Raw genomic sequence first — 18593 nt, forward strand, 5'->3', positions numbered from 1 at the left:
AGACAGAAACAGAGAGAGAGAGACAGAAAGAGAGAGCACGAGAGAGAGAGAGAGAGAGAGATACAGCAGTTTTTAACTGTGTGTCCAGTGTTTGAAAAAGTATTGGTGGCGGTTAAACTCTCTGGTATCATTGGGATGCTTAGCATCCCACCTCGACAACAGCCAGTGAAATTGCAGGGCCCAAAATTCAAACAACAGAAATCCCATAATTAAAATTCCTCAAACATACAAGTATTATACATCATTTTAAAGATAAACTTCTTGTTAATCCAACCACATTGTCCGATTTCAAAAAGGCTTTACGATGAAAGCACACCATGTGATTATGTTAGGACAGCGCCTAGCCACAAGAAACCATACAGACATTTTCCAGCCAAGGAGAGGACTCACAAAAGTCAGAAATAGTGATTAAATTAATCACTTACCTTTGATGATCTTCATCTGGTGGCACTCCCATGACTCCATGTTACACAATAAATGTTTGTTTTGTTCGATAATGTCACCTCTTTAGGTCTAAAAACCTCAGTTTTGTTGGTGCGTTTAGTTCAGTAATCCAAAGGCACAAAGCACACTCTCAACATCCAGACAAAAAGTCAAAAAAGTACAGCATAAGTTCATTGAAACATGTCAAACGATGTTTAAAATCAATCCTCAGGTTGTTTTTGTCATAAATAATCAATAATATTTCAACTGGACAAAAGTTTCGTCAATAGAAAAGGAGAAACAAGAAAGGCACGCTCCCGATCACACGCTGGACTCATGTCTGGAAATTTCCACTGTCCACTCATTGAAAGTGCTGTATCTACCTCATTTTTCAGAGTAAAAGCCTGAAACAATGCCTAAAGACTGGTCACATGTAGAAGAAGCCATAGAGATCGTGAACTGGGTCCTAAGTCTTTGTATGGTGGATAGGCTTTCAATGGAAAAACAGCCTTTCAAAATAATAGTACTTCCTGGATGGACTTTCCTCAGGTTTTCACCTGCCATTTCAGTTCTGTTATACTCACAGACATTATTTTAACAGTTTCGGAAACTTTGGAGTGTTTTCTATGCAAATCTACCAATTATATGCATATCCTAGCTTCTGGGCCTGAGTAGCAGGCAGTTTAATTTGGGCACGCTTTTCATCCAAAATTCTGAATGCTGCCCCCTACCCTAGTGAAGTTAAATCAGCAGCCAGCATTTGGGTGTTGGCCTGCTTGACCTCAGTGTTGGGTAATCTTCATGCCTCTACCATCCTACCAAAGATTAGACATTTCAGATACATGGCTCTGATGTTGGGTGACTGGGACTCAAAGTGCACTGCTCAAAGTGTAGAGGGAAAGTAATGCACCAGAGAAGATGAAAAATATCCAAACACATACACATACATGCACACAAATAAACAAGTTTTAGAAAACCTGGAAAAAGTACAAAAAAATCTAAGCAGATTACATTCTAAACCAAAAGCAAAAAACATGGGCTTATGTGCAGATTTGAAAACTGCTGTGGATTATTGTATATTCAGGTGGTTGGCCATTGGTGTTATTTTACGAAGGAAATAAAAAGCTCAGAATACAATTCCACATGATGTAAAGTGATATGTTCATTCGAATATTGACATCTGCATAAAAGCAGTGATTTTGGGACATGTTTTTGGTCTCATTACATCGATGTAAAAGAGAGCACTGCTTTACATTCAGGTATAGCACTGAGATGAGGGACCATTGAGTTCAGGTATGGATAGGCTCAACAATGGAGCTAAATGCTGTAATCCTCTGTACAAGCTCAAACTACATAACATTAAATGTTTGCCAATCAAATTTGACAGCCAATGAGTCTTTAGGGTAATGTTCCAAGTTTCAAAGGATTACTGTGCTGTGTGAGAACAATTTGGCTGCTATTTGTCTTTTTGTCCTTGCTTTTAAGATTAGAGTATAATACCACTGGAGCCCCCGATACAAAAAACACAACTGACTGACTATGAGCTATTATGACCAGCCTATAGCTACCTCTACATGTTCATCATCAGAAATGCTTGTCTTGGCTCATATTATGAGAAAATTAGAGGAAGTGTCAGGCTCTGAAGAGGAAGTGCACATTGTCTCTGAATGTCCCTGCTAAGGGCGCTAACTTAGCCCACAGGAAAGGGTACAGCATGTTACTGTTCCAATAACGCTTATAAAATTGTGGTGTCTCTCAGTCCAAACTGTTTCAGAATGCATACAGCACCCTGCCTTAACCCAGCCCAACTGTAGCTCATGAATATGGATGAGAAACACTTAACCTCTATGGGTCATTCATTCAGCTCATCATAATATCTGAGAAAAAGCTGAAGAAAAGATGCTCCACTTCTGCTGCACATGAATAGTGATTTTGCAGCTGCCTGATCACGTCAGTGTTGAGCACAGGTTTGACTGTTAAACAGTGAGGCAGGCTTTGCATGTAAAGAAAGAAGGAAGCCGACTGGTACTGAGCAGGATTTGTAATGCCCCCATTCTAGGTCTATGGTTCTGTTCTAGCTATACAGTTCAAGTAAATTCCTTATGTAGCTAATTTAACTAAGAGTGTTGTAATGTGAATGGCTGGTCTTTTAGTTAGCTGAGGAGTTAACGTATCTCCCCACAGAGACCACCAGTGGAACTTATGAGAGAGACAGATGATTTACAGCAGGTTTCCCAGCCCTATCACAGCTCTATCCCCTAGCCACCTCTCTTCTCTCTCCATCCAATCAATTAAAGGGCTTTGTCTCTTCAATCGCCTGGCACTCTCCCCAAGTGTTTTGGCTCATCCACTCAGGTACTGTAGTGTATCAGTGTTTTAAAACGCCACAGGGATTAAGGCCTTTTGTGGTTTTCTGCTTGTCTATATAGTGGTTTGATTATCTGCACCGGAGACATTACACAGATTACACAATCAGTGTTGATGTTTTGCATTATATTCATGTCAGACCTATGGCTCAAGCTGATGATGAAAGTCATGGATTTCCTGTTTATGTTATTTCAGTCAGTTTGTGTGTGCATAGTTAATGCCTTGAACGTCACTGATCTGCTTGGGAGAGAGGATTGGATAGTGTCAGCAAGCTAGTTGAGGACCCACAGCCACACATATACTACCGTTCAAAAGTTTGGGGTTGCTAAGAAAATAACATCAAATTGATCAGAAATACAACGTAGACATTGTTAATGTTGTAAATTACAATTGTAGCTGGAAACGGAATATCTACATAGGCGTACAGAGGCCCATTATCAGCAACCATCACTCCTGTGTTCCAATGGCACGTTGTGTTAGCTAACCCAAGTTTATCATTTTAAAAGGCTAATTGATCATTAGAAAACCCTTTTGCAGTTATGTTAGCACTTTGAAAACTGTTGTTCTGATTAAAGAAGCAATAAAACTGTCCTTTCAACTATACTGCTCAAAAAAATAAAGTGAACACTTAAACAACACATCCTAGATCTGAATGAAAGAAATAATCTTATTAAATACTTTTTTCTTTACATAGTTGAATGTGCTGACAAATAAATCACACAAAAATAATCAATGGAAATCCAATTTATCAACCCATGGAGGTCTGGATTTGGAGTCACACTCAAAATTAAAGTGGAAAACCACACTACAGGCTGATCCAACTTTGATGTAATGTCCTTAAAACAAGTCAAAATGAGACTCAGTAGTGTGTGTGGCCTCCATGTGCCTGTATGACCTCCCTACAACGCCTGGGCATGCTCCTGATGAGGTGGCGGATGGTCTCCTGAGGGATCTCCTCCCAGACCTGGACTAAAGCATCCGCCAACCCCTGGACAGTCTGTGGTGCAACGTGGCGTTGGTGGATGGAGCGAGACATGATGTCCCAGATGTGTTCAATTGGATTCAGGTCTGGGCCAGTCCATAGCATCCATGCCTTCCTCTTGCAGGAACTGCTGACACACTCCAGCCACATGAGGTCTAGCATTGTCTTGCATTAGGAGGAACCCAGGGCCAACCGCACCAGCATATGGTCTCACAAGGGGTCTGAGGATCTCATCTCGGTACCTAATGGCAGTCAGGCTACCTCTGGCGAGCACATGGAGGGCTGTGCGGCCCCCCAAAGAAATGCCACCCCACACCATGACTGACCCACCGCCAAACCGGTCATGCTGGAGGATGTTGCAGGCAGCAGAACATTCTCCACGGCGTCTCCAGACTCACGTCTGTCACGTGCTCAGTGTGAACCTGCTTTCATCTGTGAAGAGCACAGGGCGCCAGTGGCGAATTTGCCAATCTTGGTGTTCTCTGGCAAATGCCAAACGTCCTGCACGGTGTTGGGCTGTAAGCACAACCCCCATCTGTGGACGTCGGGCCCTCATACCACCCTCATGGAGTCTGTTTCTGACCGTTTGAGCAGACACATGCACATTTGTGGCCTGCTGGAGGTCATTTTGCAGGGCTCTGGCAGTGCTTCTCCTGCTCCTCCTTGCACAAAGGCGGAGGTAGCGGTCCTGCTGCTGGGTTGTTGCCCTCCTACGGCCTCCTCCACGTCTCCTGATGTACTGGCCTGTCTCCTGGTAGCGCCTCCATGCTCTGGACACTACGCTGACAGACACAGCAAACCTTCTTGCCGCAGCTCGCATTGATGTGCCATCCTGGATGAGCTGCACTACCTGAGCCACTTGTGTGGGTTGTAGACTCTGTCTCATGCTACCACTAGAGTGAAAGCACCGCCAGCATTCAAAAGTGACCAAAACATCAGCCAGGAAGCATAGGAACTGAGAAGTGGTCTGTGGTCCCCACCTGCAGAACCACTCCTTTATTGGGGGTGTCTTGCTAATTGCCAATAATTTCCACCTGTTGTCTATTCCATTTGCACAACAGCATGTGAAATGTATTGTCAATCAGTGTTGCTTCCTAAGTGGACAGTTTGATTTCACAGAAGTGTGATTGACTTGGAGTTACATTGTGTTGTTTAAGTGTTCCCTTTATTTTTTTGAGCAGTGTAGTTGAGTATCTGGAGCATCAGCATTTTTGCGTTCGATTACAGGCTCAAAAGGACTAGAAACAAAGACCTTTCTTCTGGAACTTATCAGTCTATTCTTGTTCTGAGAAATGAATGCTATTCCATGCGAGAAATTGCCAAGAAACAGAAGTTCTCGTATAGCGCTGTGTACTACTCCCTTCACAGAACTGCGAAAACTGGCTCTTACCAGAATAGAAAGAGGAGTGGGAGGCCCCGGTGCACAACTGAGCAAGAGGACAAGTGCATTAGAGTGTCTAGTTTGAGAAACAGATGCCTCACAAGTCCTCAACTGGCAGCTTGATTAAATAGTACCCGCAAAACACCGGTCTCAACGTCAACAGTGAAGAGGCGACTCCGGGATGCTGGCCTTCTAGGCAGTACATCGCAGCACTGTAAAAATAGCAACTTAACCAATTACTTAATCATAGTTATTCTGTGAGTTGGGTGGACTTCAGAAAGACAACAAATTGAGCTAAACAAACTTTGCACACAGTGAGCTGAATGTATAAAAATGTGTTGTGTTGAATTACAAATTCATGTTTGCCTTTGGAAGGCAACACTGTATGCTGGTTTAGCTATTTGCACAAATGTTGAGCTAACTCACAATCCTATTGTAGCTTGTTGCCTTACAATTGTATGTTGAATCAACAAACTCTGATCGAAATGAGCTGAATATGAACAAGCTTCTTGAGTAAAAACACAAACGTGTTTGCTCAAAACCATTCAATATCATATTTCCCAGCAAGCTTTTTTTTCAGAATTTTCAAAAATATTTGTTTCAGTAACTGTGTTTTTGCAATTACAGTACATTGATTGGTTGATTAATTTAAGGCTACAGAAACATAAATAACATACATCTTTCTGAACTAATCCAATCTGTTAGTAGTTGGTCTTTTGCACCCGTGACTGAAATGGCTGTTCAAGTTTATAGGATTTAAGTACTCTCAATAATCAATCTTCCCTACTCTGGCAGTTATTCTCAATGTAGGTTGCGGGTGATTAAAAGTTCCAGTTGTTGGATATCCTCACTCTGGCTGGATTCCAATAGGAATTACACTGCCCTTTGCAAGCCAGCATAATGTGACTTGCAGGCTTGCCGTGGCCTGAAAACCAGAATTTCAGATCACTGCGTTAGGGTGTAACTAGGCCCTCAAAGAAAGGCCTTAGGATATATGTAAAGTTTTGTCATAAAGAGTTACATTGTACGTTGAATCAACTTTTTAAAATATTTTTACAGTGAGGGACCTGTAGAGGCAGAGGAAAGGAGAGTGGTCTAAATAACATGGAGCCTTATCCTGAGGCATTAAGCAACCTTTTCTGTGGCACCAAGGACTCAGTGGGCACGCTGTATGAGGCGACCTTTATCATGAGCGCACTTACTGTGGTCTTAATTAAAGAGAATGTATATAGAGCATAGTCACACAATCACCCACACACAGACACACACATACACACACACACACACACACACACACACTGACACATACCACCACCTACCCTCACTAAATGGCCCCCTTCTCCACATGTCCAGAAATTCAATCAGTTCTGCCTTAACCTGCAATAACCGACAACTACATAGAAGTTTCATTGTTTTTATTTAGGCGTGTTGCAGGTATAACTGCGTTGGAGCTGTCAAATCAGCAAGCGGCTCCTGGCATTATACCTATTGCGGATATTGCCATTGGATGTGCCGAGTTGGATTAGTAATAATCCCATGCAGCCTTGTTACAAATTGGAACACTGGAATGTGTGTTGTAATCTACACCTCGATTAGGCTGATATTAATCACTATTATTTTGTTGAAAGATTTTAAATGTCAGTGCCATTACTTCTATATAGTCTACACTTTCTCGTTCTGAACTTCTTCTAATGCAAATGGGATGCGTGTGGCTTCGTGACAATGACCACACGAGCAGCCACTCTGATTTGACAGCTCTTAATGCAAAACACCAGCTGTGCGGGTCCAGCTACCACTGGTTAACGCGTGACATGATTGAATCTAGGCTTAGATCTGTATTTTCACTTTGTCCCTCTCAATGTTCTACCTATTTCCCTCCAACTGGTATCACTGTGGAGGTAGAGAGTGAGGTATGCAGGACCAAAGCAGTTAAGATGTGCAGGATAGCTGAGCGGGAGAATCAGTTCACAACTAAAGTATGTGGACGTCCTTACCTGGCACGATCAATATGGCAGGTAAAGGGCGAAGAGAGCTGTATGTAAATCTAACGGAGGTCAAATCGATCTACCGCACACACACAAACACAAAACACACTCACAGATGGCACAGGCATGCAGACGCTCCCTTACAAGATTCTCTCTTGTTCTCGATTTCTCAACTCGATAACAATCTATTTAGTTTACAATAATTATAATGAATAATCAATTACTACAGTAAGAATATGTTCAGTGAGCAATTTGAAATCCAAACAGAGCATGCAGATAGCTGAAATACATCTTAAAAGCGCTTTGAGACCTTGTGAGAAAAGTAAGCCCATTTCATGGCCCATTTCTATAAAGCATGCAGATAAGGACTAACTCAACGTTGAAGCACATGCACTTGGATAGGGCCATAGAAACGTATAAAGCAGAATACACTGCTGTGCACATTGCGAGGCCATGCCTGTTGATTAAAAGAGCCGGGCTATTGTTAATGATATGAGCCACTCCATCTGCTCCCTAGTGGGCATCTCTCAGGAATGAGATGAGGAGGATGTTCAGGTTTGTATACGGCATATTAAGCTGACATGTTATAGCTCCAGTAGCATGGTGCTATCCAGACCCATACAGTATAGGGGTTCTAACATGCAAGATCATAGTGTGCTGCAAATGCTTTGTTAGAGATTGCCTTCCAAGAGTTTGATCTGGTACCAGGTATAACCTTTTTAGGATCCATGTAAAACCCTTTCCACAGAGGGTTCTACATAGAACCCAAAAGAGTTCTACCTGGAATGAAAAAGGGTCAGCCGAAGAATCCTTATGGAACCCTTTTTTCTAAGAGTGTGTAGACTCTCAGTTTTGCTGTGCAGTGATGTGCTGGGTTGACTGTGCAGTGATGTGCTGCGTGTTTAAGTTTTGGTTGGTGTGGTTGGTTGTTCTGTGCTACCTGGCTGCCTGGTGCTAATGCACTGCAGTGGCTCTTTAGTATTCCTCTCCTGCCGTCTGAGAAGGGTCTCCTCTGGGACTGGCGTGGAGTGGCGGGGAAGAGATGCAGCCAGTGCCCATCTCGGCCACCGCTCCCTACCGCCCTCCATACATTCTATTAATAAGCCCTGCGCACAGAGTCTGTGGCAGGCAGCAGACAGGGCCATGCAGGGGACACAATCAGAGCGCCGGGCCAGGCTGGAGGGGGGACAGGGCATGTAATCCAAAAAGTATTGATTGGAGGACTGGGCCTCTCTGTGTGTCAGAAAGTGATAGGGGTTGCTGACTGTAGGACCCACAGAGGATGAATACAGAGCAAGGCCAAGAGACAGTTAACTATTCTGTTAGGTGTGTTGTCTAAGGTGTATGTGTGCGTCCGTCAGCATTCCTGCTTGCCTGCATGCATGCATGTCTACTGCCCCTCTGTATTCCCCTAAAGTGAAATAACACCTCCTAATATCGAAATCACACTGATTTGTTTTAATTTCTATGAGGTTCTCTGTGTGATATGATACATATTTATCAAGATAAAGAATACACACAATTTTGAATATTTGGTTCCATTTGTCATTGCCAGCACAGACCCTCTCCACACAAAGCCTGTATAGGTCCACCTAAACAGAGCGTTTTTCCTGGCTCTAGCAACTATGAGTACTAACGTAATTAAATCCTGTACAATGAATCATTTCTCCAAGCTAACATCATTTATTTACAAACAACACATTCATACTCATCGAAATCCAATCATTTCTCTCCTCCTGTTAAAACAAACTGTCTCTCTCATTTTGAAAGTAAATGAGAAAGTACATTTTCAGTGTGGCTAATGTCTGTGTTTTGCAAACATTTATATTCATAGAAAGAACAAATCTAAAACCCCTCGCCCCCATTTTAATCAACATCTCTCCTTTAATGATTCTATTTTGTATAATGTGTGTTTCTCTGTTAACTGTTGTTGTGCTGTCTGTTTGTTGCAGGTGATGGGAACCCCAAGGAGAGCAGTCCCTTCATCAACAGCAGCAGTGCCAGCGACGTGGAGAAGAGCCAGCAGTACAATGGCAAGAATATGGCCCTGTTTGAGGTCTGTAACACAGGGCTCCCTAACACTGCTTACCTATAATTACACAATAATTAAATACTGTAATGACTTTGTTCCATTCGTTTGGAACAACCACCTACAGTATATACGAAGCCTTGCTTGCTCAGGCACCAGGTGGTTTGAATTCTTTGAAATAAGTACTGGTTTCTCAGTTGTCAATACAGCTTAGAGGACTGTAAAATGAGGGCTGATATGATGTCTGTCCACCTGTCCCTGTGTACTGTAGGAGGAGATGGACAACAGTCCCATGGTGTCGTCCATACTCAGCAGTCTGGCCAACTACTCCAACCTGCCTCAGGGCAGCAAAGAGCACGAGGAGGCCGAGAACGAGGAGGGGGCGGCTCCATCCAAAAAAAAACCTGCTGTCAAGGTACTTCATCTAATCTAAACTAAAGTCTGGTCCTAAACATAAACATTAGCTGGAGTTTGAATTGATCTGATGCGGCAGAGTATGTCCCTTCCAGGCCACCATTGTCCACCTGACAAGGTGGAGGATTAAGCTGATTAAGAACGGACAGGAGGGTTACTGATGACGCTGTCAGCCATGTTTAGGCCTGGACAGGATGTCATTGATGGCTGTGCGTGCTGCCCTTTTCCTTCCCTGACGTTACACATCAGTTTGGTAATTTATAGGACCTGAGCAGGATCCACATTACCCCTGTTACCCAGCATGTGTGCAGTGGAGCATAATCCTGATACAAGAAGCTACTCTCTAGGCCTGTCTTGTTACACTGGTCTGAGTCAGGTTACTGTATCATTCACTTCCACTCCTTTTCTTGTAATCCACATCCTAATTTGACAGCTCCCTCCAGCCAAGAGGCCACAAGAGGCTGGTATTATGAGAGAATATTAGGATGCGGTATTATGAAATAACACATATGGAATCATGTAGTAACCAAAAAAGTGTTATATTATGTTTTATTTTATATTTGAGATTCTTCAAAGTAGACACCCCTGGCACGGATAACAGCTTTGTACACTCTTGGCATTCTCTCAACCAGCTTCATGAGGTAGTCTCCTGGAATGCATTTCAATTAACAGGTGTGCCTTGTTAAAAGTTAATTTGTGGAATTTATTTCCTTCTTAATGTGTATGAGCCAATCAGTTGTGTTATGACCAGGTAGGGGTGGTATACAGAAGAAAGCCCTATTTGGTAAAAGACCAAGTCCATATTATGGAAAGAACAGCTCAAATAAGCAAAGAGAAACAACAGTCCATCATTACTTTAAGACATGAAGGTAAGTCAATACGGAAAATTTCAAGAACTTTGAAAGTTTCTTCAATTGCAGTCGCTAAAACCATCAAGCACTAGGACTGCCACCCCTCAGTAAAAGGCACATGACAGCCTGCTTGGAGTTTTCCAAATGGCACCTAAAGGACTCTCAGACCATAAGAAACAAGATTCTCTGGTCTGATGAAAACAAGATTGAACTCTTTGGCCTGAATGCCAAGCGTCACGTCTGGAGGAAATCTGGCACCATCCCTATGGGGAAACATTGTGGTGGCAGTATCATATGGTGGGGATGTTTTTCAGTGGCAGGGACTGGGTGACTAGTCAGGATCAAGGGAAAGATGAACGGAGCAAAGTACAGAGAGATCCTTGATGAAAACCTGCTCCAGAGCACTCAGGACCTCAGACTAGGGCAAAGGTTCACCTTCCAACAGGACAATGACCCTGAGCACACAGCCAAGACAATGCAAGAGTGGCTTCGGGACAAGTCTCTGAATGCCCTTGAGTGGCCCAGCCAGAGCCCGGACTTGAACCCAATCGAACATCTCTGGAGAGACCTGAAAATAGCTGTGCAGCGTTGCTCCCCATCCAACCTGAGCTTGAGAGGATCTGTAGAGAAGAATGAGAGAAACTCCCAAAATACAGGTGTGCCAAGCTTGTAGCATCCTACCCAAAAACACTTGAGACTGTAATCACTGCCAAAGGTGCTTCAACAAAGTACTGAGTAAAGGGTCTGAATGCTTATGTAAATGTGATATTTCTGTTTTTTATTTTTAATAAAATTGCTTCAATTAAAAACAAAAATGTTACAAGGTCAGTAAAATGTCGACTAAGTGATGTCCTATGGGAGATCCAATCCCATATAACTCAATAGCTGAAAGCCATGTCTAATCAATTGAAGAGTTTGAGAAGTACATGTTCTCCTCTATACATATCTAGACAGACAGGCCCACATTAAGAAAATAATTAGATGGTCCTTCTCCCTGGTAACAGAACAATTGCTAGTCATTACCTAAATGAGCTGACAGAGATAGAGGATTTGTACAACCTCAGCCAGTATCCTAGAGCCACCTCCACTTGCGTGAATAGAAGATTGAAAGTAAGTGTCCACTAATATGATATCACACATCTGGATTATTTTAACTCCATGTAGTGAGACACCGAGGAATCTCTGTTGCCTGAATTTCAGCTTTATGCCTCAGAAGCAAAAAAGCCTTCAATCATGGAGCGCCACAAACGTATCTCCTGCCCAAAATAACGAGGAGAAGGAGGAGAAAGTGTTATCTTTCTGCTGCCATTGAAATAGGTTAATGTGGGAGGAAATGTCCCCATTTTGACTGAACAAAGAGCTTGTCATTCTCTCTTCATATGATTACTGTCTTTTTGTGATGGGATAGAGGAGGGCTTGTGAGTTTCGAATGAGTATGATGAGTATATGAGTATGATGAGTGCAGTATGAATCGGTACTGTATCCACTCAACCCAGATGCCGGAGCCGGTCACTAGAGGAATTTGTTTTGTTTCACTAAGGGTGTGGGGTACATTACTGTACTTGTATAAAGTTTGTACTGCCATACCACAGTTAAACATTTTCATATTTAATCAGTATTGATTTGTGTTTGTTCTCCAGGCACCATCGCTGGGCACTCTGATGGGGGTGTACCTGCCCTGCATCCAGAATATCTTTGGTGTGATCTTGTTCCTGCGGATGACCTGGATGGTGGGCATCGGAGGGGTCTTTGGCTCCTTCATCATCGTCTTCATGTGCTGCTCCACGGTGAGTCACAGCTCTGGACCATATTCTTTTCACTCTCTCTCTCCTGTTCTCCTCCTTCTTTTTTCTTCCCCTCAAACTCTCTCTCTCTTTCCTTGTTTCCCTTTCCCTGTGAAAGCTCTTTTTCTCTTTCGCCCTTCCATCCACTTTGCCTCTCCCCTGTCCTCTATCCTCTCTCCATCATTGTTAGAATGGGCACTGTGCCAGCCAGAGCAGAAAGAGAGGCACGTTCGCAGCACTGATAAGGATATACTCAACTCCACTTCCATTTGAATTATGTTTGATGTCCCAAAGCTCTCCTAGTTGAGTAAATCCTAGTTTAATCCTATTTTGACCTGAGGTAGCCCTGAAAGCTTTACAGAATACATTTACTATTCATCCCTTAACTTACTTACATAAATAGCTTCTTTTTTTAAGTGTTGTATACCCAAGTATATTTTCAGATTCCATCACATTTCGGTTCACAGTAATTTCATCATTTTCTACTGAAAATAATTATTTAACCCATAAGAACTGTAACTTAAATTTCATAATGCATTTAGAATGCATTTATCCAAACAGTGTTCCTTTTGGTTTGCGCCCCAAGAGACTGAAAGCTATAGCCTTAGTACTTAGTACTAGCCTTGAGAGCTATCTTCCCCATGAGCCAATCCCCAAACACTAGATGACTGCCCTTACCCACGTCTGTCACTGATCCAGTGACAAATGAAGGCTAGCTAGCGCTCTGAGCTGCTATCAGCTCAATGACTGCCGATTAGAATGTCAGCTGCAGCACTGACCCTGAAGGCAGATATAGCCTGTCCCGAACTGATCAAAGACAACATCAAACCCCAACAACTCTGATTCAGCAGTGAGCTCAGGACTATAAAGAACTGCTTCTTGGGGCAATACATAAAGGTGGTGACCAGTTGGACCTCTGTTCCAGTCCCACCCCAGGGATAGTAGAGGGCTGTGTGTGTAGCTGTGTGTAGCTGTGTGTAAAGCCTGCTCTTTGTTCTGCAGTCTGTGGAAATGTATGTTGAGATCCATCAGATGTGTTAGATAGAAAAGACAGCAGGATGGGAGAAGTGCCTGAGCTATCTTATTATAAGAGATGTGTGTGTTTCCCAACCCAACACTGATTTGCCACTTCATGTATTTCGTGTCTTGTTATGCTTTGTACATGGTGATCAGTTCACATCACCATCAATTTACACATATCATTTATCCTCACTTAATAAGGGGTCACTTGATCTCAGTTCTGTGCCAAAGAGCATGACTTAAATAGCAGAATAGATCAAAATGTCATACCCTCTAAATTGTTGTTACCCAAAATTACAACCAACTAATTGCAGCATTACCACAAAAATGGAAGAGGCAAGTGGAAGGGGGAAAAAGTAAGGAACTTCTGTAGTCCCTGCATTAAAGACCAAAAATGGTTAAAGAAATTTGTGATAAATAAAAATATATACCAGTTTCATTTAAGGACCAAAAAATTGACAGAGATGCCATCTAAATTGCAAAATATTTGGGAAGAGATGTACTGATTCCTTGGCACATGGTTTATGAATTGACACACAAAACGACACCGGATTCAAAACTTTTTCCATTTAAATCGTTATACAAAATTCTTGTTTATCTTTCATTTACAATCTGTAGAAACTATTAGAAAGGTTCAGTACTTTTGTGAAGCATCACAGCACAGTTTAAAAATATATGGCAAATAGAAATCCAAAATGGACGGTGTTAAGCAATAGATGGGAGTGGTTGAAAGGAGCTGAAGGGTGAGACTAATAACAACAAGATAACAAATGTAAAAAATACTGGGTCTGTAAAATGTGTATATGTTCAGAACTTTTGTGAAATAGCACAGTTACAAATAGAAATCAACTGGATGGACATCAGAAATAGAGGAAGGACAGGACTAACAACAAACAAAATATAATTATTGTAAAATAGATTGTGTCTGTAAAATGTGTATAGTATGTATAAACTGAAGGTAGAAGCCTAAGTGTTATTGTTATTTAGTTTACTCCGATTGGGGGAGGGGTGGTAGGGTTTGCGGGGAATAATAAAGGTATATTCTAAAAATAGTGTGTATGTGTATATATGTACGTGTATGTATGTGTATATACAGTTAAAGTTGGAAGTTTACATACACCTTAGCCAAATACATTTCAACTCAGTTTTTCACAATTCCTGACATTTATTCCTAGTAAATATTCCCTGTCTTAGGCCAGTTAGGATCACCACTTTATTTTAAGAATGTGAAATGTCAGAATAATAGTGGAGAGAATGATTTATATCACCTTTTATTTTTTTCATCATATTCCCAGTGGGTCAGAAGTCGACATACACTCAATTAGTATTTGGTAGAATTGCCTTTAAATTGTTGACTCATTTGCGAACAAGCTTTAACTTCCTGACTGATGTCTTGAGATATTGCTTCAATATATCCACATCATTTTCTTTCCTCGTGATGTAATCTATTTTGTGAAGTGCACCAGTCCCTCCTGCAGAAAAGTATGATCACAACATGATGCTACCACCCCCATGCTTCACGGTTGGGATGATGTTCTTTGGCTTGCAAGCCTCCCCTTTTTTCCTCCAAACATAACGATGGTCATTATGGCCAAACAGTTCTATCTTTGTTTCATCAGACCAGAGGACATTTCTCCAAAAAGTACGATCTTTGTCCCCATGTGCAGTTGCAATCCGTAGTCTGGCTTTTTTATGGCAGTTTTGGAGCAGTGGCTTCTTCCTTGCTGAGCGGCCTTTCAGGTTATGTCGATATAGGACTTGTTTTACTGTGGATATAGATATACTTTTGTACCTGTTTCCTCCAGCATCTTCACAATGTCCTTTGCTGTTGTTCTGGGATTGATTTGCACTTTTCGCAACAAAGTACGTTCATCTCTAGGAGACAGAACGCGTCTCCTTCCTGAGCGGTATGATGGCTGAGTGGTCCCAAGGTGTTTATACTTGCGTACTGTTGTTTGTACAGATGAACGTGGTACCTTCAGGCATTTGGAAATTGCTCCCAAGGATGAACCAGACTTGAGAAGGTTTTCTTCTGAGGTCTTGGCTGATTTCTCTTGATTTTCCCATGATGTCAAGCAAAGAGGCACTGAGTTTTTGATTGAGCTCAGTCATCTCTCTCTCTATCGCGTTTGTTATGTCACACTATTTTTGTCTCTCCGTGACTTCTTCTCTCTCCCTCTGTCCTGAGATCTGTTTTCTTCAGTGTCTCTCTGTATCCATCTCTTTCCCTTCCTCCTGATATCTTGTTCTCTCTCCGTTCGACTCTTCCCTGATCTGTTCAGTATTTGTCTCTATCTAGCCATCTCTTTCTCTCCCCATGACTAGCGCTATCTTTCTTTGGCTAACTACCCCCCCCCCTCTCTTAATGATTGCCTCTCTCTAATACCATCCCTCATGCTCTACCTCCTTTTTTTTTACTCTGTCCTTCTTGCCCTCTTCCTGACACAACTTTCTCTCTCTTCTGTCTTCTTTATTTACTGTCACCTTTCCCCTCTCACAGGCACCCTTCTACTCCTCTCATTCTCTATCTCTCATGATTCCATTCTTACGAGCCTAATTCTCCCTCCTTTTCCCACCTCTCTCCCTATCTGTCCCTTTCATTCTCTCTCCACTCTCCATTCTCACCTCCCTTCCTGCCCTCTCTGTCTTCCTGCCTCTCCCCCTCTCTCTCTCCTCATTGTCATTCTGCCTTGTGGTTTTGTGAAATGCCCTACCTGCACTGAGCTTTAGCGGAGATGGTTGGTCTGCCTGCTCAAACATATTAATTATTAATCCTTTATTTAGCTGATGCCCTTTTCTCCACTGGGGCTTTGGGACCCAGCAGAAAGGGCAGATTAAATAAGCAACACAGATTGGGTATACATAAACCACTGATCCAGAGTCAGCTATTTTTTCACCCATCGAACGGGTATGGTTATTTGGAGGTAGTGTCATCTGATCCTAGATCTGTGGTTAAGGGAAACTTTTATGTCAAGTCTGCAGATTATTCACCTTAGATATAAATACTGAAACTATTGATTGCTGTGATCTCTATATTTTTTTTTCATCAAGGATGTTGATGAGATTGATGAGGCGTCATTTTAGATCAAGGTTGCATTGTGTATGTTGTCATGATCGATCATCAGCCAAATAGCTAAGAAACTGTTTGGAACCATCCTCCCAAAGTTCATATTCATACGGAACTTTGGCATAAGGATGGAGCATCACAGACAATATATTATTAAGGTCAGGCACCACAGGCTAAAATTACAATTTTGAGATTTTGGGGTATTTTGGTCCATTAATATTAGTATTTTCAAAAAGTAGAAGTAAAAATGTCAAAAAGTTGATGAAAGTGTTTATTTTTGTTACTTTTTTATACTACTCTCATAAAAATGTATTGAAGTGTCACCACCTGTAAATGGACATACTTGCATAATTTCAAAGCTCACTACATTGAATCACACATCATTTCATAGAGAATGTTACAAACTCATTATGTAGTAACTTCGTTTGGAGAGATGGTGATTGGGTCTAAATAGGTGTTTGGCATTTGGTAGTCTAAATTCAGTGTACTTATCTTTTAACTGCCATTTTCCAAAAGGCAGACTCTTCCCACATGCCAACTCATTTTTCTCAGCCTCAGAACCATCTGCATTCATCAAATGTTGTGTATTTATCATTAGACATGTTCTCCAGACTTACACTTAGGGAATTGTTGATATGATGTCAAAGTTCTATTCTAGAATACATTTTCTTTAAAAAAAAAGCACCCAAAGTGCAATTTACATACCTTTCTTTTGTATTATACAGATAGAAAGATGAACAATGTAATTATCCACAACCTCCTATGTGTAAATCCTGGAGTGTCTTAACAAAATTAAACCAAAAGGCTGACATCATCCATGGTGCAGAAAAATGTATTTGCATGCTATGCAAATACTGTAGATGCATATTTCATGAGATGTAATTTCATATTTTAATACAATATTTCAGAAGAATTGTAATACAAAAAAGTATTATATTTGTGTCCACATTCAACTGGTTTAAAGGTGACTGTGATATGATTAAAGTGGTATAATTACCCTATTAGGGTGTGGTGCCTTGCCTTTAACTGTTTAACTAAGAATCAGCACTCTGCATCTGAGGGCTAAAATAGATGTAACTGCTCCATTTAAAATAGTGTTCTCTCCCCTCTGTCTCCTCTCAGACCATGCTGACAGCTATCTCCATGAGTGCCATCGCAACAAATGGAGTGGTGCCAGGTGAGTGTGTATCACAGGCACACCTTGGTGCGTGCATGAATGGAAGGTCTGGGTGACGCATAGCAATCTTGTTGTTTTTTTCCAACCGGTTAGGTTTTCACATCTGATATTGCTCTGGTCTGTGATAGGACAGTTAATGCTAGCATGGCTAAATCAGAACCACACTGTACTAGCACCCCTTCTATCATCTGTACAAAGTATGAAAGTGTTGAAGTGTGAAAGTGTGAAACAACAGAAACCTTTCTATTTCTATTTGGAAACTCAAACTATTCTGTGCCTATCCATAGAGTCATGATATTGTATAGAAAGGCTAAGGCTTTTTTCCTGATAAGCTCTATCTAACATGCCTAAGCAATGTCCATGCAGCACTATATTTCTGTTGACAAACTACTACTTCTGCATATTCAAGCCCGAAGTCTTTAGACTTATGTGCAGACCTGGGGTTTATCATTGAATACAATGTTGCAGAGATCGAGCCAAAGAGGAATGCCAATGGTTGTGTTTGTGTCTTTCAGCTGGAGGCTCCTACTACATGATCTCCCGTTCCCTTGGCCCTGAGTTTGGCGGAGCTGTCGGAATTTGCTTCTATCTGGGAACTACTTTTGCAGGTGCAATGTACATCCTTGGAGCCATCGAACTTCTGCTGGTAAGGAAAGATGATTGCTATTATTTTATCGTTTTGTTTGCTATCTGTTTTGTTTCCCCCTGTGCCTTGTGTCCGGCGTTTTATTTTGGGGGCGAGACCACATGCAACATTGATGAATGCAGGAGGAAGATGTTTGTTCTTCTTTCTACAGATTGTGGTGCAATAGATTATGCCAAAACATATCCATTAAATACAATCAATTTAGTTTATATCTTTTCATTTTAGACAAATATGAAAAGTTGTTACAATTCCTGATAACATTTCAATTATAATTGATTAATCCAGCAATCTGTCACACTCACAGCAAACTGTTAATTTGTTAGTGCCTTGTCTGTGCCATTATCATGATATAAAAGCAATCCATTATCCATTACATTTATATGATTTCTCCAATGTTTGAGATAATGTCTGATTTCTATTCCTACACCCTCTCACTCACTCCCTGCTTCCTTTTTTCTCCTCATCCT

General features: G+C 41.6%; 1 protein-coding gene across 2 annotated transcripts in view; it reads left to right on the plus strand.

Moving 5' to 3' along the window:
* LOC106571859 (solute carrier family 12 member 5-like) overlaps window positions 1–18593 on the plus strand; it is a 107286-nt gene that overhangs the window by 62225 nt on the left and 26468 nt on the right. For both annotated transcript variants that reach the window (XM_014145359.1, XM_014145360.1), the window contains exons 2-6: window positions 9091–9194; window positions 9439–9582; window positions 12073–12219; window positions 17426–17480; window positions 17996–18126. In XM_014145359.1, coding sequence (XP_014000834.1) covers window positions 9091–9194; window positions 9439–9582; window positions 12073–12219; window positions 17426–17480; window positions 17996–18126 — 581 coding nt within the window. The remainder of the gene's footprint in view (window positions 1–9090; window positions 9195–9438; window positions 9583–12072; window positions 12220–17425; window positions 17481–17995; window positions 18127–18593) is intronic.

The sequence above is a fragment of the Salmo salar genome, chromosome ssa15, assembly GCF_905237065.1.
Source record: "Salmo salar chromosome ssa15, Ssal_v3.1, whole genome shotgun sequence".
Taxonomy (NCBI): Eukaryota; Metazoa; Chordata; class Actinopteri; order Salmoniformes; family Salmonidae; genus Salmo; species Salmo salar.